The 26,103-nt window shown below is 40.7% G+C and overlaps 1 protein-coding gene across 3 annotated transcripts; it reads right to left on the reverse strand.

Moving 5' to 3' along the window:
• Positions 1-421: 421 nt before the first annotated feature.
• eif4h (eukaryotic translation initiation factor 4h) lies at positions 422-24,069 on the reverse strand. 3 transcript variants are annotated; one of them, XM_084063907.1, is made up of 7 exons: positions 23,971-24,069; positions 15,750-15,937; positions 15,436-15,500; positions 13,476-13,578; positions 9,914-9,985; positions 4,848-5,024; positions 422-4,058 (listed from the first exon to the last, which is right to left on the reverse strand). In XM_084063907.1, exons 1-7 carry the CDS (start codon positions 24,033-24,035, stop codon positions 3,919-3,921), a joined length of 810 nt encoding a protein of 269 aa, XP_083920033.1. In that variant the 5' UTR covers positions 24,036-24,069; the 3' UTR covers positions 422-3,918. The 3 variants fall into 3 exon arrangements, with proteins under 3 accessions (XP_083920033.1, XP_083920035.1, XP_083920034.1); XM_084063909.1 differs by lacking the exon at positions 9,914-9,985; XM_084063908.1 differs by lacking the exon at positions 9,914-9,985 and having other exon boundaries at positions 13,458-13,578.
• Positions 24,070-26,103: the final 2,034 nt, after the last annotated feature.

Below are 26,103 nucleotides of genomic sequence, written 5' to 3' on the forward strand. Positions count from 1 at the left end.
GCTCCACAAGTTTGAAAACTAAAGATTTATCATAGAAAGGATACCCCAAGTGCCTGTCTGTTTCTGTCTGTCTCTCTCCCAGTTTCCTCCTCAGCTGAGGATGACATGGCCAGGCTGGACCCTGTGAAGTTTGTTCATGCGACAGAAGTGAATATGTTTCAAAAACGGCATTAAATAGATGGTTTGATCCGAAAATGTATCTTCCTAAACAAAATATTCATTCTTTAAAAATGCCAGAATGTGTGTGCATTTCAGTTGAGAATGAATGTAATGCAATTCAAAGTATAAAACATTATAAAAAATTATAATTGCTTCACAGCCAAACCTGTTTAAGGTGGGTCAGGTGTGGGAGTTAAATACGAATTTACAAATAAATTGTCAAATCTATCTTAACAGAGTAACAGACTCACTGTTACATGACGATGTACAGAGCAAACTTTATTCTTTTATTCTTCCTCCGTTTCAATTGAAAGAAAAAAAAACCAAACGACTCAACTCAACCCATCCCACCATTTAAACACAATCTTTTATCATGTAAGATGATACATTTTTTATTATTGCCATAAACAGTGTAGGAAACTTATGAACAAAAACAAAAAAAGAGAATAAAAACAGGTGGTCTTTCTATCGTACAGTCAAGAAGTTTTTTTTTCCACATTCTCAATTTCATATCCAGTAAAAAGCCAGATAAAAAATGGTTTTGCTGCAGAAAAAAATATAAACAAAACAAAAAAAAACTCTCTGAGACTGGCTGGAGAGAGTAATAAGGCTTAATTCATACTTTATCCTATGACCCTTCGCTCAAAAAAAAAAACCTATGTATTTTCAACTGAAAAATGTCATAAGATGAAGCATGAATGAGCCTTGAAGCCAACAACAGGGACACATGGTTCAGTTGTGGTGTGTAGACTCGTGCGTAATTTTATGCTCCATCACTCGACGATGTCGCGCCAACCGAAAACAGATCTACAAGCGCGCAATGTGTCGCATCCATGATGCATTGTGGGCTTGTAGATACGCCATTTTTGCTGTGTGACGCCGTCCTGTGACTTAAGTATAAATGGGGCTTCATGTGCGGGCTAGCTAGCTATGAGACAGGATGTCACAGGAGTGTAGTACAACAGAGCCTTGTGTTTATTTTTCATTCTTTTCCGTTTCATTTGTTATTACAGGAAGCGAACAAATTCTTTCAAATAAAAAAATATAAAATCAAATAAACTGGGTTCCAGAATCAGACAACAGTGGACATTATCAGTGTTTCACAGATAAATCAAAAGCGGCAGACACCAGCACAAGCTAGCATGCAGCAAACATTGCTAGCATGTAGCTAACACAACTAGTATGTGGCTAACATAGCTAGCATTATGAAGCCAACACAACTAGTACAACTAGCATGTAGCCAACACAACTAGCCTGTAAACCAACACAACTAGCCTGTAAGCCAACACAACTAGCATGCAGCTTACACAACTAGCATGCTTGCTCAAAGTTGATTGGGTCTGAGGGGAGGCACAAATGTGACACTTTACAAGTCCCCCCCCCCTCCCCACATCTCTGGTCAAATCAAAGTGGATCATCAAAGACCAAAGTCTAATTTTGGATAAGAATATTCATAAGATTAACAGAATAATGAAGTGTAGTCTTACACCATACAGGCCAGCTTACAGACCGTTTGATCCAGATCAAACCATACTTAAAATAGGGCTGAGCAATTAATCGAAAACATATCGAAAGCGATATTTAGAACCAACAACCGACTTTCTTGCTCATGTAGGTTAATCGAATAATCCAGAAGCGTTTTTTTATAATAAAAAAAAAGTATTTTAGCCTACATCAAAGAATCTACTAGATTTGTCTAAATGATTGACTACATCAATTAGTCTGATTTAACCACTTCACCCTGTATCGTCCTTAGTTGTACAATGGTGGCGTGCAAAAATAGCGTAAATAAGCCCATCTACAAGTCACATAGTGAGCTTGAAGATCTGCTATTTTCATTATTAAAAAAAGTATAATTAAACGTTAACCGAGACAGAAGTTTGCAATAATGGTGATACTGATTTGAAGTCCTATATTGCCCAGCCCTACTTTCAGATCCTTCTTGTGATGGATTGTTCTGAGGTGGGAGGAGCCCACCACACAGAACAGGATGAGTGAGAGAAAGACAATGACCGTTTAGCAATCTGAAATATTTTAATATACTGCGCTCTATACTTAACTACTTGAACCCTACATACCTTGTTGTACTAAGACAAATCATGAAGATGGCTCATCTACAAGCTTGTGACGTGCTGTGAGCTTGTAGATCTGCCGTCTGCGTTGCCTACATTAGCTGTAAATGCATTTTTGCCGAATGTACATCCCCTTTTGGCCCTAAGTTCAACCATGTTCATCAATTTGTGCCATCCATTTTCTCCTTATGTTGGCATGGGGATGCTAGGGTTCAAGTGGTTAATAATAGGGATGCACAGATATGGAAATCCTGGGCATATACCCAAAATGTTTCAAAAATAACAATTTGGCCAATAGCCGATACAGATGTTTATTTTGTCATTTATTTCCGCTTTTGTGACAGGGATTCAAATAAATCTTCATTATAAAAAAAGTGTTGAATCTGTTTTGAATCTGAAGCTTGGTAGGCTGCAGATATCTAACAAACCAAAAGAGCAAGTGAAACATTGATGCATCAACAGATAAACATCCGTAACAGCCATCGGTACCGTGAATGTCAACTTATTTTGCTTATCTTCTTCTTCTGAATAAGATCGGCAAAATACGTTGACAGTCAATGAAGCAAATATCATCCGGTACAGATATACGGCCACTATATCGGGTCATCCCTAGTTAATAAACGGTCTGCCACAAATCTCAGTGGACCTGAAAGGATCAGCTCCACCCATGTGGTGATTCAGGTAGATAAAAAACAAAAGAAAAACATCCGACATGCAGTGACATTTAAAGACAATCCAGGTTTTAAATCCTTTCTCTTCAAACTTAAACCCTATATTTAGTTGACCGGAGTCCCCCAGGGCTCTATAATAGGCCCACTCCTGTTTTTGCTGTACGCTAAATTATCTCAGCCCAAAATAGCCGATGAGCTTGTAGATCTGCCTTTTTTTGACGAATGTTGGGCCCCAAGAATAGGGACGCTAGGGTTGGTTAAGAGCTAAGAGGTGGTGTTGTGATGGTTTTCATACACAAACTAACATAATTGTCTATTCAGCCACACTGAACGGAACTAGCCACCGTTTCTATCGGTTTACCAGCCAAAATAAACAGAGCGCCACCTGGTGGAGGCTGAGCAGAAGGCCTGTTCATCTGTGTACCGTGCCTCACCACCTCAACCAGAACAACCAAACCACACCGAACAAACCTCAACAGATGGAGACATTACGTCTAGTCTGGCACAAACTAGAGGCAGCACGCACACACACACACACGCACACAAATAACCCAGGTACAGTTTGGACATGCATGTGTGTTTGTGTGTTATCTATATACGGTATGTGTTATGTTTGTATGTAACTGTATGTGTGTATACTGTATTATGTAAGTGTTTGTATGTGTGTGATTGTTTTGTGTTTTTATTCCTTCTTAAGAATAAATATTTTTGCTCAAACTGAAAAAGAAAATGAAAAAAAAAAACAGGAAGTGGTATTTGTATTAGTAGAAGAAGAAGAACAAGGAGAGTTGTGTCGTCTAATCAGCTGTTTAGAAGGAGGCGGAGCCACTGCCTTCCTGCCTTCCTTCCCGTTGGCATCATTTTCTTTTTAATTGTTTTGTGTTTTTTTTTCTTTTTTTAAGTCCTCTATCTATAATCCATACACACATGATCCAGTCCCCCCTCATCATCATCATCATCACCCCCTCCTCCCCCCCACTACCCTGCCGCCCCTGCAGGGAGGCCCAAGCAAGTCTCTATTCTTTCTCAGACTTCTCCTTCTCCTCCCGGGGCTTGGCGCCCCCGAATATGGCGGAGTTGGGATTGGCCACCTGGTTGAGCGGAGCCCCTACCGTGCGAGGTTTCAGCTGCAGCCGCGGCCTCTGAGCGCGTTCCTCTGCAACACACAACAGTACATACATGGATTAGATGGACGGTTAGACAGAACATACAAACAACATACAAGTAGGCCTGTCCAAGGATTTGTGTAGTCCAATCTGATTGGCGACTAATTGCCAATAGTCGACTGGCACTCGACTAATGCACCACCCCAAAAAATAATAAATATATATATATAGATATAGATAGAGATAGAGATAGAGATAGAGAGAGAGAGAGAGAGATCTTTTTTGCATGATTCGACTGAGATTGGCAGTCGAATCAGCCTGATTCGACTGCCAATCTCTCAGTCAAATCATGCAAAAAATATGTTATGCAATAGAGGAACATTCCATTTGGGCTGTAGGGGTGCTTAGTGTCTGATTTAACATACTATTGGTTTCTCCCAATAAATCATGATGTATAAACTATTAGTTAATTCATATAACAAACTAGGCCAATCTCTCAGTCAAATAATACATTTTAAAAAATCACTTTTTTTAATGATTCGACTAAGAGATTGGCAGTCGACTCAGACACCCCTCGACTAATTAGTCGACTATTCGACTACTAGAGGTCAGGCCTACATACAAGATAACAAAACATGTATTAAACTACAGTGCAATGTTTCCTGTCAATCTCCAAGGTACCATCAAATAAAAGGCCACAAACCATATCTTTTTTAAAAAGACAGTTTGCCATAACCAATACGGTCCACAGCCAAATACCCACAATTTGTGGGTCCTTGGCATGAAAACCTTTGAGAATCACATATATAGATGTATTATTATTAGTAAGAAGTTGTCACCATCAGAAGGTTCTCGAAAGTCTGTCCCTCCTCCTCCGCGTGGGGGAGGTCCGTCTCTATAGCGACCTGCCATTGGACCTCCTCCTCCTCCTCCCCTCCTGTCGTCGCCCCCTGGGCGACTGCCACCTCGACCTCGCCCGTAGTCATCACCACCTCTAAAGCCTCCTCCTGACCCGCCTGACAGACAGACATGAAAAAATAGACAGCGGTAGTTAGACAAGGTGAGGTCAGAGGTCAAGAGAACGTTGAGTGAGAACTGGGGGCTCGGAGATGATCCACCTGGAACTGGGTCGTTAATGAAAGATGAAATGAAGGGATGAAGGGATGCATGATGGGAGACCACAGACAGCAGAGTCACAGGCTTACTTGGAGGCTCTGTAGTCATTGTGCTGCTATGGTAACGCTACGGTTGAGGTCAATTTTTGCTTTGCGCCACAGGTACTGTATAGAACAACGAAAAGTGACATACAAATTACAAATTGTGGCCTGGACGGCTGGCGTAGCGGTCCAGGCACCTAGGCTCAATGGAGCCTGACAGCGTGTTGCGGGTTCGAGTCCCGAGCCCGACGGCCTTTGCTGCATGTCACTCCCCAACTCTCTCTTCCCGTTTCCGGTCAGCCTACTGTCCTATCAATAAAGGCATAAAAGCCCAAAAATATATCTTTAAAAAAAACAACAATATTACAAATTGTGTCGTGGACGACCTTTGCCCTACTTCTTACCTCTGGAAAAACAAAAGATGCATAAGACTAATCACTTTGTTGTTTACATTTTGTATGGCGACACTGTGAGCGAGTCAGAGGTATGAACGCTCAAAACCCAGAACTTGGTGAGACACGCAGCGCGACATGTTGTGAGACACTTGGTAGCGCAACATTTAGTGACTGTGAGACACTTGTTGTTCAAAGCAGAAATGGATTTTAGTACATAATAACCAACATCAACACCATTTTAACAGACTCACAGGTCAGGTAATTACAGATGTTTTAAACCCCTGCTGTTGTCATTTAAGGCTCCATTATGTTCAGCTGTCTTTTAACACTCCGTTGTCTTTTAACACTGTTGTGTTCAGTTGTCTTTTAACCAGGGGCGTAACTACCGTCACGCAGACAACGCGGTTGCGTTGGGGCCCATGACGTTAGGGGCACTTCGCCACCCAGAGAAAAAAAAAAAAGAAAAAAAATTAAGATATAAAAAAAATAATTATGAATTAAAAAATAAACCTGGGTGTGCCCCTTAACATTGTTACAAAACCGTTGTTTATGTACCCGAAATCCGTCACAAACCCGCGAAAAAAGTATCAGAAACCACTAAATAACCACTAAATAACCGCAACACTGTACGCGCATGCACATGCACGCGCGCTGCATGCGCGTTCATGAGGGCCCGCTGTGACCGCCTCGTTACGCGACTGCTTTTAACACTGTTGTGTTCAGTTGTCTTGTAACACTGTTGTGTTCAGTTGTCTTGTAACACTGTTGTGTTCAGTTGTCTTGTAACACTGTTGTGTTCAGTTGTCTTGTAACACTGGTGTGTTCAGTTGTCTTGTAACACTGTTGTGTTCAGTTGTCTTGTAACGCTGTTGTGTTCAGTTGTCTTGTAACACTGTTGTGTTCAGTTGTCTTGTAACACTGTTGTGTTCAGTTGTCTTGTAACACTGTTGTGTTCAGTTGTCTTGTAACACTGTTGTGTTCAGTTGTCTTGTAACACTGTTGAGTTCAGTTGTCTTGTAACACTGTTGAGTTCAGTTGTCTTGTAACACTGTTGAGTTCAGTTGTCTTGTAACACTGTTGTGTTCAGTTGTCTTGTAACACTGTTGTGTTCAGTTGTCTTGTAACACTGTTGTGTTCAGTTGTCTTGTAACACTGTTGAGTTCAGTTGTCTTGTAACACTGTTGTGTTCAGTTGTCTTGTAACACTGTTGTGTTCAGTTGTCTTGTAACACTGTTGTGTTCAGTTGTCTTGTAACACTGTTGTGTTCAGTTGTCTTGTAACACTGTTGTGTTCAGTTGTCTTGTAACACTGTTGTGTTCAGTTGTCTTGTAACACTGTTGTCATTTAACATTGCTGTGTTCAGTTGTCTTTTAACACTGTTGTGTTCAGTTATCTTTTAACACTGTTGTCATTTAACATTGCTGTGTTCAGTTGTCTTTTAACACCGTTGTGATCAGTCATCTTTTAACACTGTTGTCATTTAACATTGTTGTGTTCAGTTGTCTTTTAGCACTGTTGTGTTCAGTTGTCTTTAAACACTGTTGAGTTCAGTTGTCTTTAAACACTGTTGAGTTCAGTTGTCTTTAAACACTGTTGAGTTCAGTTGTCTTTAAACACTGTTGAGTTCAGTTGTCTTTTAACACTGTGTTGTGTTCAGTTCCAACAGTACCAACAATCCCAGTTGGACAACCTGGTTACATTAGACATGTGGCAAGGCGCCCCCTGGAGGCAGTGCTGCGTCTCTTAATTAACTGACAGGGCTATCCTAGTGCTGCACAACACATCCGATTCGAGAATATGAAAAATACATTTTATTGATCAATATTAACTCAAATCTTGATGATTAAAATGTCAGTTGAATATTAGTGCGTGTAAATTACAATTTGCAATTACAGGCATCGGTCATAAACCCAGTCAACAGACAGGGTAAAATAGTCACGAAAGTAGAGTGCAAAGAAAACTATTTCATGATTCCCTATTATCTATTATCCATCCAAAAAGGTACCAGGCAGAGAGGAATGCTAGGGGGTTAGGTGGAGTCTTAAAGCGGCACTATGTAACTTTTTTTAATGAATACAATGTAATTTTGTCCAATCTGTATGGTAGAGTATGTACTACAATATAACTTTTGGGGTGGTTGTATTTCGTCTCCCTGCTCTTCTATTGAGACATTTAGATCGTGTCAAAGGTCATGTCGCACAGGATCGGACACAAATTTTGACCTGATGGTCAAGATTCAACTGATCCCCTGACCAAGCAGGCAGGCTCTATTCAGCACTTACATAGGAAACCGGGTTCAAATCCAGGGGTAGAAGAGGAAAGTTACATAGTGCAGCTTTAAGAGGTGTTTTCAGACTGCGGTTGAAAATTATGAAGTAGCATGTTTTTGTTCCATGACTCTGCACTTATTTCCATTCATTTATTTGTTTTTACCTTCTTTTCTTTAATCCCCAGTGTAAAACTAACACCTTGCCTCGCTGCCCGTGCCATTTTAAAGTGGCACTGTTTTCAAACCTTCCCTTATAATATAAAAGGGGACAGATTATATTTCCTGTCTTTTATCTCCCAAGCTCACTATCTGGACAAGGCAGTGAAAAGTGTGGCATTACTCATCACTTTGTCTTTTGCCTAAATTTGGAGTGAGTCTGCAGTTCTTACAGCAAGGGGCGAGTTTATGCCACAGCTTGAGAGCCAGGAGGGAGAATGAAATAATCCATCTTTAACTCATTGAGTGCCCGAATTATTACTGGCTATTTCTGGTCAGTGCGATTTTTTTTTTCAAAGTAAAAAAAAAATGGTTAGGAAGCGAGATACAGCCTTTTTCAGTTGTAAGTTAAACAAGGAGTGGATGGAGCTGCAAACCTTCAGATAATGATATCTTGGGTTATGAAAATGTGAGCGGTGAAATTTATGAGTTATTAATTTCATCATGCGTCTCGCTAGCCAATCACAGTTCGTCCTGCGAAGTGACGTGCTTACATTTTTTACATTATTATTAATTTGATCATGCGTCTCGCTAGCCAATCACAGCACGTCTGCGAAGTTTGAAGTTCATTTCATAATGTGTCTCGCTAGCCAATCACAGCACGTCCTGCAAAAGTTTTCAGACCCTATGGGCGTGTTTTCCACAGCATGGCGTCACGACGGAAAGAAAAACTTTCACCACGGATGGGTCCTAAACCCTCTTATAGGAGCGGTTACACAGCTCAAAACAGTAGCTTACAGCGCATTCTGTCCCAATAACCAGTGACGCACCTGTCACTCACTTTCAGGACCCTTCCCGTAGGCCGCAGTTGCTCAATTGCGAGCTCCTGAGTCTTGGGACGGTCCGCCTTCGACTCACCCGATTGGACAGAGGGGGAAAAGCAGCGTCTGTCTCGAGCCTTCATCTGCTTCAAATAGACAAGGCTTATAGAGCACATAAACGCAAGGTGTGCGCGACACGCGGAATGATGCGCAAGACCATCAAACCACGCCATTCCCATTGAAAAGCATTGGAACAAAAGTCTGGTGTGGCCGTGCCCTTATTCACAAATCTATTAGTTGAGGCAAGAAGTAATAGAGTAATAGTCACTCTGCAGCAACTCTGTATGCAAGTCACTCTGCAGCACACCTCTACATAGTACATATTACTTACTGATTCAACTCTGCAGAAAGTTATTTTAAAAGCATGTTGTTTAGACCACTGGTTCCCAAACAGTGGGTCGCGGAACAATTTTTATGGGTTGCAAGTAAATACCCTTTTATTTTTTGTTTCCTAGATTTTGTTAAAAAGTTAAAAACCAATTCAAACTTTTTCAAAAGAATTCCATTAATTAGAGGGGGAAAAAAACTTTAATTAAGTAATGAAAATAGCAGATCTACAAGCTCACAATACGTCGCATCGCAATGTGTTGTGAGCTTGTAGATCGGCTATTTTCAATAGTTTGGGTCCCGGGCACTCATCAGATTTTCTATTTTGGGTCTCGAGCTAAAACATTTGGGAACCACTGGTTTAGACTGATGCTAGGTTTGATGTTTGTCTTGTATCCTAGTTTCTTTGAAGCACAAAATTGTTTTCTTTGCACACTTTTGTCGCACTGGTTAAGTTGCTCTGAAGAATGTCTGCTAAATGCGCAATTGTGGGTTGTAAAATTGATTATTGACTCAACTCTGCACACCTCCAGATTGTACTTATTGAATGACCCCCACCATCAGTACCATCTGACTGATAGCTAGTGACATGCACGCCTCCGGGGAGCGGCCTGCTTTGCCTAAAAAAAGACAGACGGGAGTGCCCGATTGGCTGACAGCCTGATTGAGAGCGCATGTGATTGGCTGTTATATTATCAGCAGCATCATCATCGTCGCTACCTCCTGAGTTGTCGTAGAAGTCATCTCTGGATTCTCGACCTCCTCGGCCACCCATTCCACGAGAACCTCTACCTGCAGGTAACAATGTCAGGTTAACACCAGAGGAGCACAGGAGAGGAAGAAGAGGACCTCTCCTGGAGGAGAGAAGAGAGGAAGAGGAGGGACATCCTGTAGAAAGTAGCGCTGATGGCATACTGAGGAGTAATGGTCTGAGTACTCACTCTGTCCTACCGAGACAAACAACATTAACTAGTTCGTCTTCTAAAGACAATGCACACAGTGAAAATTATAAGAAAAAAAATCTAAACTCTGTTTAGCATAAAAATAATCAATGTATTGCGTCTGTGTGTTGTCTGTGTCTTAACCCATTAACTCATTTAGTGCCACTGGACGTCTAAGACGTCCGTTGTATCATAAGCCCTGTGCCACTGGACGTCTAAGACGTCCAAAAAATGTTCAGAACCCAAGATATCATGATTTGAAAATGTTCTGCTCCATTCACTCTTTGTTTAACTTCTTACTGAAAAAGGCTGTATCTCGGCTCCTAAGCACTTTTTTTTTTACAATGAATTTTGGCTCTGGCACTCAGAGCCAAACTGCCAGAAATAAGTCAAGCACTGAATGAGTTAAGCCGGGATAGCGTAATTTTAGATTTTAGCTAGATATCGTCTCTGTCGGGTGGAAACCTCATATGTCCAAACTGCTACTTTTGATGCTTTTCTGCGACTGTGACGCTGTAGTATGATGAAGTAGGGCCTTGATTTACGAGAAAGAAAAACACAAAAAGTTAACATGGAGATAAGAGGTTCCTTCCCGACAGCGACGATACATAGAAATATACGTTTTTCAAATCACTTCTTCCCTCAACTAATAGAATCACCCTCAGGTCTTAATGAGTTAATACGTTTTCCTTTGGAACGGTGGCATGTTGTGCCTCACTCAATCACAGTCTCAGTCGACCGTCCCGTACCCTTGGGCTTTGGCATCGATGGGAACTACAGACGCAGCTCATAGTGCAGCTGTTTGTGTCTTAGAGAGGCAGTGCTGAGGCACCTTTATGTTACTGCATTGCCTATTTCTCACCTCAAATGGTTTGAGTTGGATAAAGAACGTAGAAGCCCAAGAGTGTCTCTAAAATGGAAATCAGGTACGAGTGGAGGAACATGGAGCTATGGGACTCACACAGGTGAATGAAATCATGATTCGTAATTATTCATAAGGACTTGCTTATGTAATCACACAGTACATTTGCGTTTGACAAGAAGTGATTGAGATTAGACTTAGCAAATTTTGACATAAAAATACACAAACGATTTTTGTCCTCTATTGTGTTAGGTATGTCATCATTATGACCACAAATACATTTTTCATGTCATTGGGTCTTTCATCTAGATTATTCACAGGTCTAATTCCAGCAAGTAAACATTGAAAACATGGAGTTGCGTTGTCATTAAGGAGGTTATTATGGAGACATTAGTTAGTCTCTGATGCCAAGCAAGGCAGGCTGTAGAGAGAGGTCTGGATTAGTCATATTGCTCTCACTACAACAGTGGTTCTCAAACATTTTCATGTCAAGGACCCCCAAATTATGTATTTGTAATTGGCCTTGGACCTCCAACTGAAAGGATTGTGTGCCAGGACCACCCCATACAAGATCTATGTAGTTTCAAAATGTTTCAAATATATTTACAAAATATATTTTCGTAAATATGTATTTTAGATCTACAGATCTACAAGCCCAAAAACGCACCCCCGGGGCCCCGGACACCACTTTGAGAACCACTACAGTACAGAGACGGGGAGTAAAGAATGCAGGTTAGGAGAAGCGACTGTCCTCCAAGTGTGTGCTGATGATCTGATACCATGAAGAAGCTCAGGTTAGAACTAAAATGTCCTTCCTTCCTCTAAAACTTCCACCACACCATAAAAGACCAGCTTTGTTTACCTAAAAAACACACAATGACTGGATGCAACGAATGAATGGATGTGAATGAAGGGAAGTTTATAAAAAGTTTTCACAGAGGTGCCCGGGTGGCACAGGGGTCAAGTGCATGTACAGCACCGAGGAGTCAAGTGCATGTCCAGCACCGAGGAGTCAAAGGGTTCAAATCTCCCCACTAAAGTGGAAAGTATGATGGAGGTGCTACGTCCTCCAGGTGGGGGCTAATCATTAGCAGGTGAGCCAGTATGGGTCCAACAGCAGTGGCAACACAGAAATGTGTGGGGAGCGTTAACCACTAAATTGGGCCACTCTACATCTTGAAAAATAAAATGTAAATACAAATAAAAGCATATAAAAGAGATTCACAACTTTGTGTTGCTGTAAGCAAATCAGATGTTTTTTGTTTTTTAGACAAAACGGTGACATCGTCATAAAGCGACTCGGAGGAGAGAGAGAAAACATTCAGGTTACAGAAACACACTGAACACATTCTATTAGGGCTAGGACAACAACAGCATTTACTCTACTTGTTTTGTTTGTTTTCCTGAGAAAGAAAATGTGTTTTTTTTGTGTTTTTTTAGGGGGTGGGTGGGGTTGCGATGTCTTTGCTGTTTTAAGTTACAGGAGTGCATATAGTGTGCGATATGAAATGTGACCTCACCATAAACACAACAATCATCGTTTATCATCACAGACTGTCTGGACAATTTTTTTCACCAGTGAGAACAAATCCATACAGTCCCAGCCCTAGACTGAACACAATGAACGTTATATTAGACTGAACACAGTCAACGTTATATATTAGACTGAACACAATGAACGTTATATTAGACTGAACACAGTCAACGTTATATATTAGACTGAACACTGTAGCGTTATATTAGACTGAACACTGTAGCGTTATATTAGACTGAACACTGTAGCGTTATATTAGACTGAACACAGTTAAGTTATATTAGACTGAAAACCATAGCGTTATATTAGACTGAACACTGTAGCATTATATTAGACTGAACACAGTTAAGTTATATTAGACTGAACACCATAGCGTTATATTAGACTGAACACAGTTAAGTTATATTAGACTGAACACAGTAACACTATATCAGACCGAACACAGTAGTTTAAAAATAGCCGTTTTTGTTTGATACTGTATGTTGCCGAGAAAACACCCCTGAACACGGATCAGGAGTAGGCTCTGAGCATGCTTGTAGTCCCAGGTTTCCAGTAAGTGGCAAACAAACATGTTTCCTGTTCCAGTTCAGTTTCCCATAGCTTTATGTGATTGGCTCAGCAGTCGATACGAACAGGAAACACGTGTGAAGAAGGGGTCATGTGTTTCCAGTTCCAGTTCCGAGCCAATCAAGCGAACTGACCTGGAACAGGCTATGCCACAGCTTATTATGGCTCCATTATTCATCATATTATCAAGGTAAAAAAAAAAAAAAGACCAGTTTTAAATAAATTACACATTTTAAAAGTCAAGGAAATATCTCTGGCATTTCAATTTGTTACTGAATTTCTAATAAACTAGTTAGTAGTGTGAGTCAATTATAGCTATTTTAATAGTGAATTATTTAGTTGTAAGAGTTCATATATTACCCGTGTTGTCAAGAGTACCTCTGTCATCCTTGCGGAATCCAAAGCCTCCACCTCCTCCTCCTCCTCGCTCCTGTCGTCGTCCTTCAGCGATGTCCACCCTGAGAGATCGCTCGCCTAGCAACTGGTGGTCAAAAGGTCAACAAAGTGTTATTTATGTTCGCCAATAGACAGACAGATAGAATTCAATGAACCATATCGTTGAACCATATCATTCGATTTTATTTCCCATTAAGACATGAGGTCGATTCTACAAAATGATTTTTTTTAGAATGTCTTCTAAAAAACTGTTTTTTGAAAAACGTGTTACTATATCAGTGGTTCTCAAACTTTTTCATGTCAAGGACCTCCAAAATGTATATGTATTTGGCCAAGGACCCCCATCTCAAAATATTTTGTTCCAGGGACCCCCAGAAGCAAAGATTTGCGTTACAAATGTTTGCTTGAAAAAAAGAAAAATCAAAGATTTGCACAAATTTTTACGATTTCTCAAAATTAGCAGACAGATATACAAGCTCATAGCGCTATGAGCTGGTAGATCTGCTATTTTTTAATAGCCAAAGTGTAAAATAATGCTTTTTAGCTCAAATCTAAAAAGATGCGACACAGATGCGTTTCAGGTCTTAATGGGTTAAAGCTCCAATCTATAAGATTCAAGTCCTACCAAGAATTTGAACTCCGGTCCCCGTATGAGAGCCTGGTCAGCTAGTTTTCTGCTTTCACTTTTGGTCAAACAAAAATAATATTGTCCCTTTGTTTTTACATTTCCATCATTGAATTGCCTTTATATTTCCTGTTTATGCATTATATGTGAAGCACTTTGTAAACCTGTTTTTGAAAAGTGCTATATAAATAAAGTTTATATATTTAATGAGCTATATCAGAAAGCCTGTTCGGGAAGGCAAGATAACTTTCTAACTTCGTCTTACCCGACCAGATCAATAGAAGAGCAGGGAGACCACCTCCAACCACTGCAGTTGTGTTAATAGTTATACTGTATTAAACAATGTACACCGTTTGAAGGTGTGTTAAACTCTTTGAATTTTCTCATGCTTGCTAAAGTAGGACTGCGGTAAAGTGACGTCCGCACACACCTATAGCTCTGATAAAAAGTTGACAGTGCAATTATCAGACACACCATTTCGGTCTACTCTCTTTACCGTTATTTATTTTGTCCTGCACCAGCGACTAATGGATGTGCAACATTATCAGATGCAACATTTCGGTCTACTCTCTTTACCGTTATTTATTTTGTCCTTCACCAGCGACTAATGGATGTGCAACATAGCTATTTGATACAGTAGCTCAAAACTGTAGACAGTCTGCAGTCTGAAGCATTATTGTCATTTAGAATAAGCAGTCTGCCATCATGTAGTTAACGGATTCATTAAAATGTTCAAAAAAATATTCATATGGCTCTGTTGCACTTTGTAATGTGCTCTAAATCAGCACTGAAACACTTGTAACCTCCAATAAGGTCATAAAGACCCTATATAAATTATATTCTAAATAAAAACGAATCGTCGAATATTCGCATTAGAATCCCGAATCTGATTCGACTAGATAAAATAGAATAGATAAATCCTGAGTCAGGGACAGCCCTATTGCGCCACAATTATTTAAAAGTTACTTGCTTGATTCAATAGGTAGATATTTGATATTCATTTGATCAGACACGTCCACGTCCTATATAAGACCATTTGACATGTTCATCATGTTAGAATCAATGAAAACACACGTCCCTGGTTCTGGAGACTGACATTGTCCTAATGTGGGAGAGGACTGTTACTTTTTTCATTGCGTTTAATAAATAAAGTCCCACAGAGCGCCCCAATCGCTGTGCATCTTTCTTCTTCTGTCATACGGCTAAGTTTGAAATAGGGCATTCACTTATTGTACAAGCATGAAGGGACAAAATATGGAGATTTGGCCTGACTGCAATGATTTTACATACACACACACAAACACACACAGTACTCACAGCGCCGTCATATGTCAGAGCTTCTTTTAAAGACTCCAGTTCATCAAATTCTACATAACAGAACCCTGGAAAACAAAGAAACTTAAGTTAGAGAAAGCAACAAACATTAACCTACACTGTTGATGTTTTTGTTGAGTTCAAATGTAAAATGTATTGTTTAATAAAATAATCGGTTAATAAATCGATCCGTCTTTTGGACATGTCATTCAAGGCAAAACGTTTAAAAAAAGTTTGTATATCAAAAATAGTGAAAATAATTAAGTGATTATCTCAAATAATTGTGACACATCATCATGACCTCCATGCATCCTGACCTTTGAATTTGTCTGTCTCTTTGTCTCGGACCAGGCGGACACTGCGGACGTTGAGGTCTTTGAAGATTGAGTCGATGTCCCCCTGGACAGTGTTGAAGGGCAGGTTGCCCACGTACGCTGTGAATGGAGGGTCTTCAGGAAGCTCCTTCTGCTTCCTGGGGGCTCCAGGACCCCCACCTCCACGGGGCCTAACACACACACACACACACACACACACACACACACACACACACACACACACACACACACACACACACACACACACACACACACACACACACACACACACACACACACACACACACACACACAAAAACATGTAAAGAATTATGAATCCAGGCAGTTTTTTGGATGAGGGCCTATTAAAAGAACCATGATAATCTGTTCCATTAGCAAGATAGAAAACTAACCTATAAAACCAAATACAGAGAGGGAGAGAAAAAGAGACAGTGAGAAAGAGATGGAGACAGACAGACAAAGATAGAGAGAGTCAGGTGTGGAGGTTGGAGAAGTCAGCTTATCAGAGTTGCCAGTTAGAATTCCGACAATCAAACCTTTGCCTTTTAATTGTAATGTTTTCTTTGCATAGTTGTTAGCCTTTTAACTAGTTATTCTTGTAATAAAGTTGTTTTTGTTGTTTGTTGCATCTTGTAAATTATTATTGGATGTATTATTATTATTATTAACCCTTCTCTCCTTCAACTACTGTCGATATGCTTTTGAGCAAGGCACTTAACCACATGAATCCTAGCTTCCCCATTCTGGGCATGTCATAATAGGCAACCAAATATCCAAATATCAGGTCTACATGGCGCAATGCCTTGTGAGCTTGTAGATCAGCTATTTTTGCAATTGAACTAAGACACGGTATAAATGGTTAACTCTCTAAAGGTCCTTCAGAAAGCAGTCAGTCAGCTGATTAGGGCTTCATTGTTTCAAAAGTTCAACTAAACTTGCTTCATTGCCTCATATGTCCAAAATTTACTTATCTTTACTCTTAAAACATACTTTTCAGGATTCAAAAGTAGCAGATCTACAAGCTCAAAACATTTCTCACGCGTTTCGAGCTTGTAGATCTGCTACTTTTGATGCTTTTGTCTCTGTAGTATAGAGTAGGGCATTAATTAAAAAACCACACAAAAATTGAATATGGAGATGCAGAGGTTTCTGCCCGACAGTAACCATATGCATTGTGTGTTCCTAGAGGAAGGCATCAAACACTTGAAACTAGACCCATTTATAGTACAGCCTACTCAACGTTACATAGGCTATGTGTAGGGAAAGTTATCATACGTTCTCTGCATTCGTTTCATCAAACTAAACGTTTATGTTACTGCAACACTGCTTGGGTTGTCAGTAAGCTCAACCTTATGCCTGGTTGCAGTGCGCGAGCAAAGCGTTACATTCCAGAGTTTAAAATCCCATAGCCTGAGGGGATGGGACTGTGTAATGTGTTGCGCTCGACTGGTTAAGTCCAGACCATAGATATAGAAACCTAGATACCTCATTGGCCTCTGCAGTTCATTGTAGCGACTGGTATCTCAATACAAGGCTCTTCCGCAGGGCTGTTTGACTACTGACCAATCACATCGCGTTAACTACTGGCCAATCACAGCGCGTCTAACTGACTAGTTGCTGCACGGCTGCCTCTTAAGAAAAGACCCGCCCCACCTGCCTCTGATTGGCCTACCGAACGCCCCCTTCTGCGACGCACACGGAAGTTTCCAGTTTGCCCTGCTGAAGCGGAAGGAAGTGGAAGGCTAGCCCAAGCCTTATATGGGCTAGCCCTGCGGAACAAGGAAGCGCGCCCGAGATACGAACGCTTCAGAGCCGAAGGAGGCGTCTACCTTTATATGTCTATGGTTAAGTCAGTGAAAGACCCAAGCCCAGTAGCCCACCACCGCTGTGATTGGCTGAGAAGCACCCAGCTTCCTGTTTAACCAGGAAATACGTCACAAAATTGGTTGAGAAAATCAAGCCGCTGGCCTTTAAAGCGGCATGAAGCCTAGGCTGATTGACAAATCCATTAAGACCGGGAAAGGATCCGTTTCATTTTAAAGTTTCTTTGGCTATTCAAAAATAGCAGATCTACAAGCTTCTACTTTTAAAGTGACCATTTTTAACTCTAATATTTGCTTCTGGGGGTCCCTGGAACAAAACATTTTGAGATGAGGGTCAGCGGCCCTATTAAATACATATAATTTTGTGGGTCCTTGACATGACAAAGTTGGAGCACCAATGATATAGCAACATACCGTTAGGATTTAGAAAACGTTTTTAGATATGCATTTGGCCCCGGAACTCCCCCATCTCAAAATATTTTATTCCAGGGACCCCCAGAAGCAAAGATTTGAGTTAAAAATGTTCGCTTTAAAAAGATATATATACATGTAACGCCCGGGATTCGAACCCGGATCTCGCGCGTGGAAAGCCAACATCTTAACCACTAAGCCAAAGGGATATCCCTATCACTCGGGGGAGATATTAGACTTTCAGGCCATCAGGCACAGGCACACGCACACGCACACGCACACGATTTACACAAATTCTAAATTTTTCAAACAAAAAAAAAATATATATACACAGTATATTCAAAGATTTGCACAAATTCATAATTTTTCAAAAAAAGTAAACCCACAAGCTCATAGCGCGGCACCGAGCTTGTAGAGCTGCTATTTTTTAATAGCCAAAGAAATCTAAAATGACACAGATGCGTTCCCGGATTGAATGGATTAAAGCGGCATGAAGCCTAGGCTGATTGACGTTTTGTTTTCCGGTTAAGGTTACAAACCACAGCAGATTAAAAGCAGGCCAACACAAAAATAATGGTCGTGTTAGAATTAGGTGTGCCCATAGTCATGGGTGTGTCAACGTGCAAACATAGGCACTAAAGCAAAAAGTAAGCAGCCTCATGTGCCCCATATGATAGAGCCTATCTCCCGTTTCTTTTTTTTTGCGTGAGGCAGCTTGACGTACAAGTACACCCCCTGGTCATGACACTAGCATGTTAGGGCGGGCCATACTTTTTTTTTTTTGAAAATCAAAAAAGAGGGGTGTTCAAATGACAGATTTTGGCATGTAGAACACAAATCTGAAGAAAATTTTCAATTCTGATAAACCTAACCTACATCAATTTGCTGTTGATTATTGTAAATGTTTTGATTAATTTGCGATTTTCTTCTAGAAGAAAAAAATATTTTGGGAGGCTTTTATAAAGAATTCCTGTTCAAAATAACAGATGTTGGCATGTAAAACACAAATCTGAAGAAATTTTCCAATTCTGATAAACCTAACCTACATCAATTTGCAATTGATTATTGTCCATTTCTTTGATTAATTAGCGATTTTCTTCTCGAAGACAGAACTTAAGATGGGAGGCTTTTATAAAGAATTCCTGTTCAAATAACAGATGTTTGTGTGTAAAACACAAATCTGAAGAAATGTTTAAATTCTGATAAACCTAACCTACATACATTTGCAGTTGATTATTGTTTTATTAATTTGTAATTAATTTGCTCAGGCCAACTGCAGCAATAGCAACTGCGGCTCTGATTGAATCATCACAGAAGACACCCTATGAAAAGTGATTGATAAAAACAAGGTCAAGATAGCACAGGAGAAGTTGATAAGAGAGCTGGGGGATGAATTTGAGGAGAAGTGCAGGAAGGAAGGGGGGGGGGGGGGGGGCGTGTGAGTCCTGCATCCTCTTTGATGGACGGATTGACCTGACCAATGTAATGATGGAAGCTGAGGGCAGTGACCAATCTTTTCCTGCAAAGATGAGGGAAGAACATAGTGTTGTCAGTGAGCCTGGCAGCAACTATATGTTCCATTTTACCCCAGAAACAGCAACTAAAGAGGAGTCACATGCAGTGCAGATTGCTAAGGTCCTTTTTGCTTGGCTGAGAGAGAAAGGTTTTCATAAGACCTTGTGGGCCATTGGAGGAGACTCAACAAATGTCAACAGTGGTGTAAAAGCTGGAGCATTGAGGAAGCTGGAGCTGCACATGGGCAGAAACCTGGTCTAGTTGGTGTGCAACTTACACACTGGTGAACTGCCCCTCCGCTGGCTCATTGTTGAACTTGAAGGTCCTACTCTGTCAACAAATTATCTGGACCAATACTAAAGCTCCTTGATTCAGCTACAGAGTTGGATATCAATCCAAAATTTACCAGGATCTCTGATGGCCCTTCACTGATCAAGCTGCCTTACAAGGTCATTCAAGATTTCTCGACTGATTAACACTATGGCTATCAAATTGTTTGTGCAGTCGGAGACAGAGTGGTTCCTACAAGGCTGGATCTGTTGGATATTGGGCCACAATGGGCCAGTAAACCACAGCCACCGGCTCACCACAGCAAACAGACTTCTCAGGCTCTGGGTGTCAAAGCATGGACTGAGAGGAAAGAATCAGAAAAATCTGCAGTTCATTGTGGAATACATCATTGGAGTGTATTATCCATGTTGGTTCAATGTGAAGATCAAGGAGTCCTGGATTGAAGGGCCTAGGCACATCCTGTTTCAGCTGGACTGCCTGAAGTCCCAGAGGAAGTAGGTACTGGACATTGTGATGCCAACTGTTAGAAGATCTGCTTGGTATGCCCATAATGAATCCACCCTCCAAACACTGCTGAGCGCTAAGGATCAGAAGGAGAGGATTGAGGGGGTGGAGGGAATCCTGGCCATCAGGGGAGAAGGAGACCCAGACACTCAGCTGGGGGACTCCTCTGTAAGAACCATAGGGACAACTGAGATCAATTATGATGCTTCCAGCATTGGTGGATTGATTAGCTGGTCAGAAGGTGTGTCAGAGCTACCTCTCACTTGCATACTAAACACATCGGAGATGAAGAACTTCATTGTCATCCCATGGAGGTGCCCAACTGGCCCTGCCACACCAGAGCATTGAGAGGGTTGTCAAAATGGTGACTGAGGCTTCTTCTACATACATGTACTTCTCTCAGGAAAAGAGGGATGGAGGGATCAGGACTCATGAAACCAGCAGGAGACTGATGTCTAAGGCAAAGCGTCAAAGCAGGACTTGTACAACCTAGCAAAGTTCAGGAAGTGATAATTGATCTTCATTATTGTATCCAGTGATATACATGCACTTCCATTGTGAATAAATATGTAAGTTTGATTTGGCTTTGTCAATATAAAGTATTTTCCTTATGTCTTTTAATATCCTAAAATGAGGCTAAAAAGGGCAAAATTAGTCATTTTGAAGTACAAAATGATGTAGGTTAGAGTTATTCCACCTAAAAAATAATGTCACATTTGAATTCCCCATATAAAAACACATCATTTAGACACCCCACATGTTAGGATTTCCTTTGGATTTTAATATCTTATAAATTAATTAGAACGGGTACAATTAGCGATATAAAAATGCAAATTGATGTAGGTAAGAGTTGTCCTATCCAAAAAATAATGTCATATTTGAACTCTCCATCAAAAAACACATAAAATAGACACCCCTCTTTTTTGGATTTCCTTAATATTCATTTTAGCACCTGAGTATGGCCCGCCCTACTAGCATGTCACAGGGACTTACCAATCCAACCCTTGATGCTGAGAGAGTGCCAAGCATTGGGTACCATTTTTATTGTCTTTGGTATGGGCTTGGCTGGGAATTAAATGCCCTGATGTCACAACCACAAGGCAACTTAGCAGGTAAAAAAAAAGAAATAGCCAACAACGGTCAATGCACACTGACACACCTAAATCTTACACACCCATTATTAATTGTATTAGCTGCAGTTGTGTTGCTTACAGTACATCATGGTGTACTGACAATAGATAATTATTATTTGTATAAAAACACTTAAGTTGCATCATGTAAGCGATTGCCAAACCTGTTGTCTGTGTACACAGACAAGACACGCCCACTTTAGTCCAATATAATCTGTTGTATGGCAAATAGTGAGAAATTACTGCAAATAGTATGGCAAGTTGTGAAAATAGCAGATCTACAAATTCACGACGTGTCAGAATGTGACACGCTGCGAGTTTGCAGATGTGCTATTTTCACTATTTAAAAAAAAAACATTTTCAAAATATGACATACCCCAAAATGCCAGGTTGAAAGTGGCTACATATTTTACAATGTTATTACTATGCTTATGTTTGAGTTAGCTATGTTTAAGGAGTAGTTCGCCCAAAACATGACTTATTTTCTATCAATTACACACCCCATGAAGCCTTGAAATCAAGGAGATTTGTTTTTATTTATTTCTCTGCATTCCTAAGCCAATAATTTGATGACCGTGTCATCGGTCAATAGTAGGAGACTCTCCTGAGTGTCCTACCAGAGACTCTGCCGGTCATCAAATTATTGGCTTAGGAATGCGACAAAAACAAAAATAATGCATAAATTCAAGGCTTCATGGGGTGTAATAGATAGAAAATAAGTCATTTTTGAGGTGAACTACTCCTTTTAAGTTACAGGATAACAGAGTCTGTATGACAAGTTGTTGTATCAATATCACATGAAGAACATGCAGGCATACAGTGGCTGAAAGCAAGTGATTCATATTTTTTAGGTTCCATGCCCTCCCCCCCTTGTGATCTTTGGCGTTCCTCCAAGGGTGGCCAGAACCCCAGGTTAGGATTCACTACAATGCAGAAACCCTCTGAATACAGTAACTTAAGTGATAACCCACCGCCACCAGTCAATAACACTCACTTTTATAACCAGGCAACAAAGACTTTTAGAATGTGACCACCGGCACAGGATTATGAAAATGCCCACTGGGGAGATTAATAAAGCTTGACATTATTTTGAAGATCAAACTGACATAACAACCAAAACACAAGCATTAACAGTTAACAAACACACACACACACACACACACACACACACACACACACACACACACACACACACACACACACACACACACACACACACACACACACACACACACCACAAGCTAAACATGTAGTTGCTTGCTTGTGTGTGCATTTTTATTACATTCCGCTTACCATTTGCCAAGTTTGACTATAACAATTTCATTATATAATATATACTGTGTACATAACATGCACACCTTATGTATATAATGTCATTGCGTGAATTATAATATCTAGTACTACACTATATTAATAATAGGAGTCACTGTCAAATACGTGACATCACGTCTGACTAGTTTTCCTTGTTTCTTTCTCCATTCTTTACAACTTTCTTGTTAACTACAAATGACAGGAGCTTGTATGACAAAGAAGACATTTCCCTCACTCTTTAAACACCTGTAAACCTGTGATGTGTCAATCTGAGGGTGATTCACACCCCTGGCCTGGGCCCCTTGGGACAGGCGTTCCTCGGGACAAGTAATAATAATCAATAAGTAATGATGACATAATAATCAATAATCAGATACCACAACCAGCCTGCCATGATAATGTCGGAATGTCGGACAACCTGTATTCCTGGGGGGGGGGTGGGGTGGGGGGGGGGCACACACACGCACAGTCCCAGCAGGGATGGTTAATGGAGGGACGGCGGGCCGACTAGAGGCCCGACCTGCAGGGTGCTGCAGTTAGCATGTTAGCCCCCCAAACCTTCATCCCCAGCATGGTTGTAAACATGCTTCTAAACAATGTTTATCCACATGCATGCAGCCTGCTCCCCCTCACTGAGCCCCCCCACTGACAGGTGGATTCACCTGGTGGATTCACCTGAAGGCAGGCAGCAGCCATGCAGCGGGTTGCAGCTGCAACAGCAGCTCCGCCATTCCATTCTGACACCAACCAAACCATGTGGTTTGGACTCCAGCTTTCCCAAGGGGTCCCTCCTGCTGCAGACCTGGTCCAGACCCTGGTGGTCCACGGACCCGGTCCTCAGCGAACCCAACAGCGTTGAACAGGCGGAACGTGTTTTAAAATAAAAGCTAAATGTTGTTGTGTTAAACCTCATGGGTCTTACACCAGTGCAGCAGTGTTGTATGATGCTAGCTAGGCTAGCAGGCCCCGGCTAGCGCGGCGCCAGGCCCCGGTATTTCCCGGCGCTCCCCGGCCGCCCTCCCATTCACCTCGGCCGGGCCGGGCCTCGGCGCCTACTAGGCGGCCGCCCGGAGAGGAGCGCCGGCCCCGGCGGCCCTGCGCCGCCTCAAACCCCGCAGCGCAAACGCGTTATCCCGCGGCGTTTCGCGGTTCCACTACCCGCACGGACGGGTTTTTTTCCTCCGGTTGTGTGCGGTGTCGTGCGGTGATCCCACTCACCCTCTTCCCCCGCCGAAGCTGCCATAAGCCCGGTCCCGGTCATCGTAGTTGTCGTAGTCCGCCATGTTCCACACGATGTGCTGCTGTCCGCACGCTACAGCGGGGAACTCTTTTACCTTGACTTCTATCTGACAGGCATCTGCCTAACTGTTGGTGTCAGCAGTTTAAACTTTGAGGGGGGGTCTTACACAACCGTGCAAGCACATTATTCTTATTATTTTGTATTTAATGTATTTACATTGGGTATTGCAACATGCATTGAATCACATTATTATTGTTAATACCATACTACTTATTATAATCATCATCATAACATATTGACAGGCATATCTCTCTACTGTTGGTGTCAACAGTTTAAACTTTGAGGGGGGGAGGTCTTACTACCTTACAAACATTATTATTATTTTTGTTTTTTAATTTATTTACATTGGGTGTTGCCAGAGGTGGATTTTTTATTTATTTTTTAACTCAAGTAAAAGTATTAATACTGCAATGTAGAAATACTCTGTTATACAAGTAAAAGTCCGGAGTTCAAAATTGACTTTGATGTACTTGATGATTGATGTACTTTGTTTAGTAAGACATGAGAAACAGTACATGGAACTTGGAAGTACAATTCACAGTACAAGGTCTACTAAACTGGATAACTCATAAAAGCACTAAGCTTGTTTAAAATTAGTAAAAGTACAAAAGTATTGGTATAAAAATGTACTTAAAGTACCAAAAGTAGAAAGTACTCTCATTATGCAGAATGCACCCATGCATTTCACAAGTTTTCAAATGTATAAAATGTATACAAATCTGGCCAAAATGTATATAGGGCTGAAGTGTTTAATGCATGTTTTTATAATAATAATAACAATCTACAAATTAACTAAAGTTTTCAAATTGCAGTGGAGTAAAAAAGTATAATATTTGCCTCTGAGATGTAGTGGAGTAGAGAAAATTGGAAATACTCCAGTAAAGGAAAAAACACCTCAAAATTGTAATTAAGTACAGTACTTGAGTAAGTGTACTTTTACTTACACCACTGGGTTTGATTGATTGATGTACTTTATTTAGTAAGACATGAGAACAGTACATGACAGTACATAACAGTACATGGAAGTACAAATTCACAATACAAGGTCTACTAAACTGGAAAGCTCATAAAGCACTAAGCTTGTTTAAAATGAGATCCCCATGCACACAAATCATGATGTGATATTGCAACATGTGGGTATTGCAACATGTATTGTATCACTAATACAATACTACTTATTATAATCATCATAATGATAATGTTACAATGGTAATGATAAATTAATAAATGTGATGAACCATGCCTGTATTGTCAAACTCGTTATGATAACCTTATTAAATGTATGACAGGAAATGCTGTTATGCAAATACAATTTAAGGTATAAAAGTACCTTGTGCTCTCAGCGACGGTTCACACGACGGTCGTCTGTCACGAGCGTCATGGCTGAACTTCAACCTGTTTTTTGCACTTTCTTCATTTACAACCCGTACATCTACATAAACGTTAAAATGTGAAATATAAATTGCTTACCTTATGGCCACATATGTTATAATTCTGCATGGGCTCTCAAAAGTACCTGTGTCTTCCGTATTGTTGAATAAAAAAGCATTTTAATCCGATCAGTGGCCATTTTCTCCGTATTTTCTCCTTCAACTACTTGACCCTATCGGTTGGGAGGTAAATTGTACTCTGACACTAGATAACTATAAGAAAATGGCTACCAATCGAATTAAAATGCTGTTTACTGAACAATACGGAAGATACGGATACTTTTGAGAACCCGAACATAATTGTAACATTTATGGCCATAAGGTAAGCACTTTATATTTGAAATTTTAACGTTTATGTAGATGTACGGGCTGCAAATAGAAAAAGTGCAAAAAACATGTCGAAGTTTCGTCATGACTGTCATGGTATGACAGTCATGTTTCAGGGCTAGGGCTACTTGTGCTCTCAGTTTAGCTGTCCAGTGTGTGCCTGACTGACTCATCATCACAACACCCATGCTCATCATCACCATCACCATAGTTATCACCACCACTATGCCAATACAGACTACCTGTGGTTCAAGATTTTTCAAAAAGGTGAAAAAATAGCTGATCTACAAGTGA

The sequence above is a fragment of the Gymnoscopelus microlampas genome, assembly GCF_963454915.1.
Source record: "Gymnoscopelus microlampas genome assembly, chromosome: 8".
NCBI classification, from domain to species: domain Eukaryota; kingdom Metazoa; phylum Chordata; class Actinopteri; order Myctophiformes; family Myctophidae; genus Gymnoscopelus; species Gymnoscopelus microlampas.

What these genes read in the sequence shown, in the direction of transcription:
- eif4h (XM_084063907.1), bottom strand. Translation starts at nt 24,035, where the DNA reads ATGGCGGACTACGACAACTACGATGACCGGGACCGGGCTTATGGCAGC. An exon ending in AGCTTCGGCGGGGGAAGAGG is followed by an intron (nt 15,938 to 23,970) that starts GTGAGTGGGATC and finishes TGTGTGTGTTAG; the next exon opens with GCCCCGTGGAGGTGGGGGTC. An exon ending in CTCTGACATATGACGGCGCT is followed by an intron (nt 13,579 to 15,435) that starts GTGAGTACTGTG and finishes TTTGACCACCAG; the next exon opens with TTGCTAGGCGAGCGATCTCT.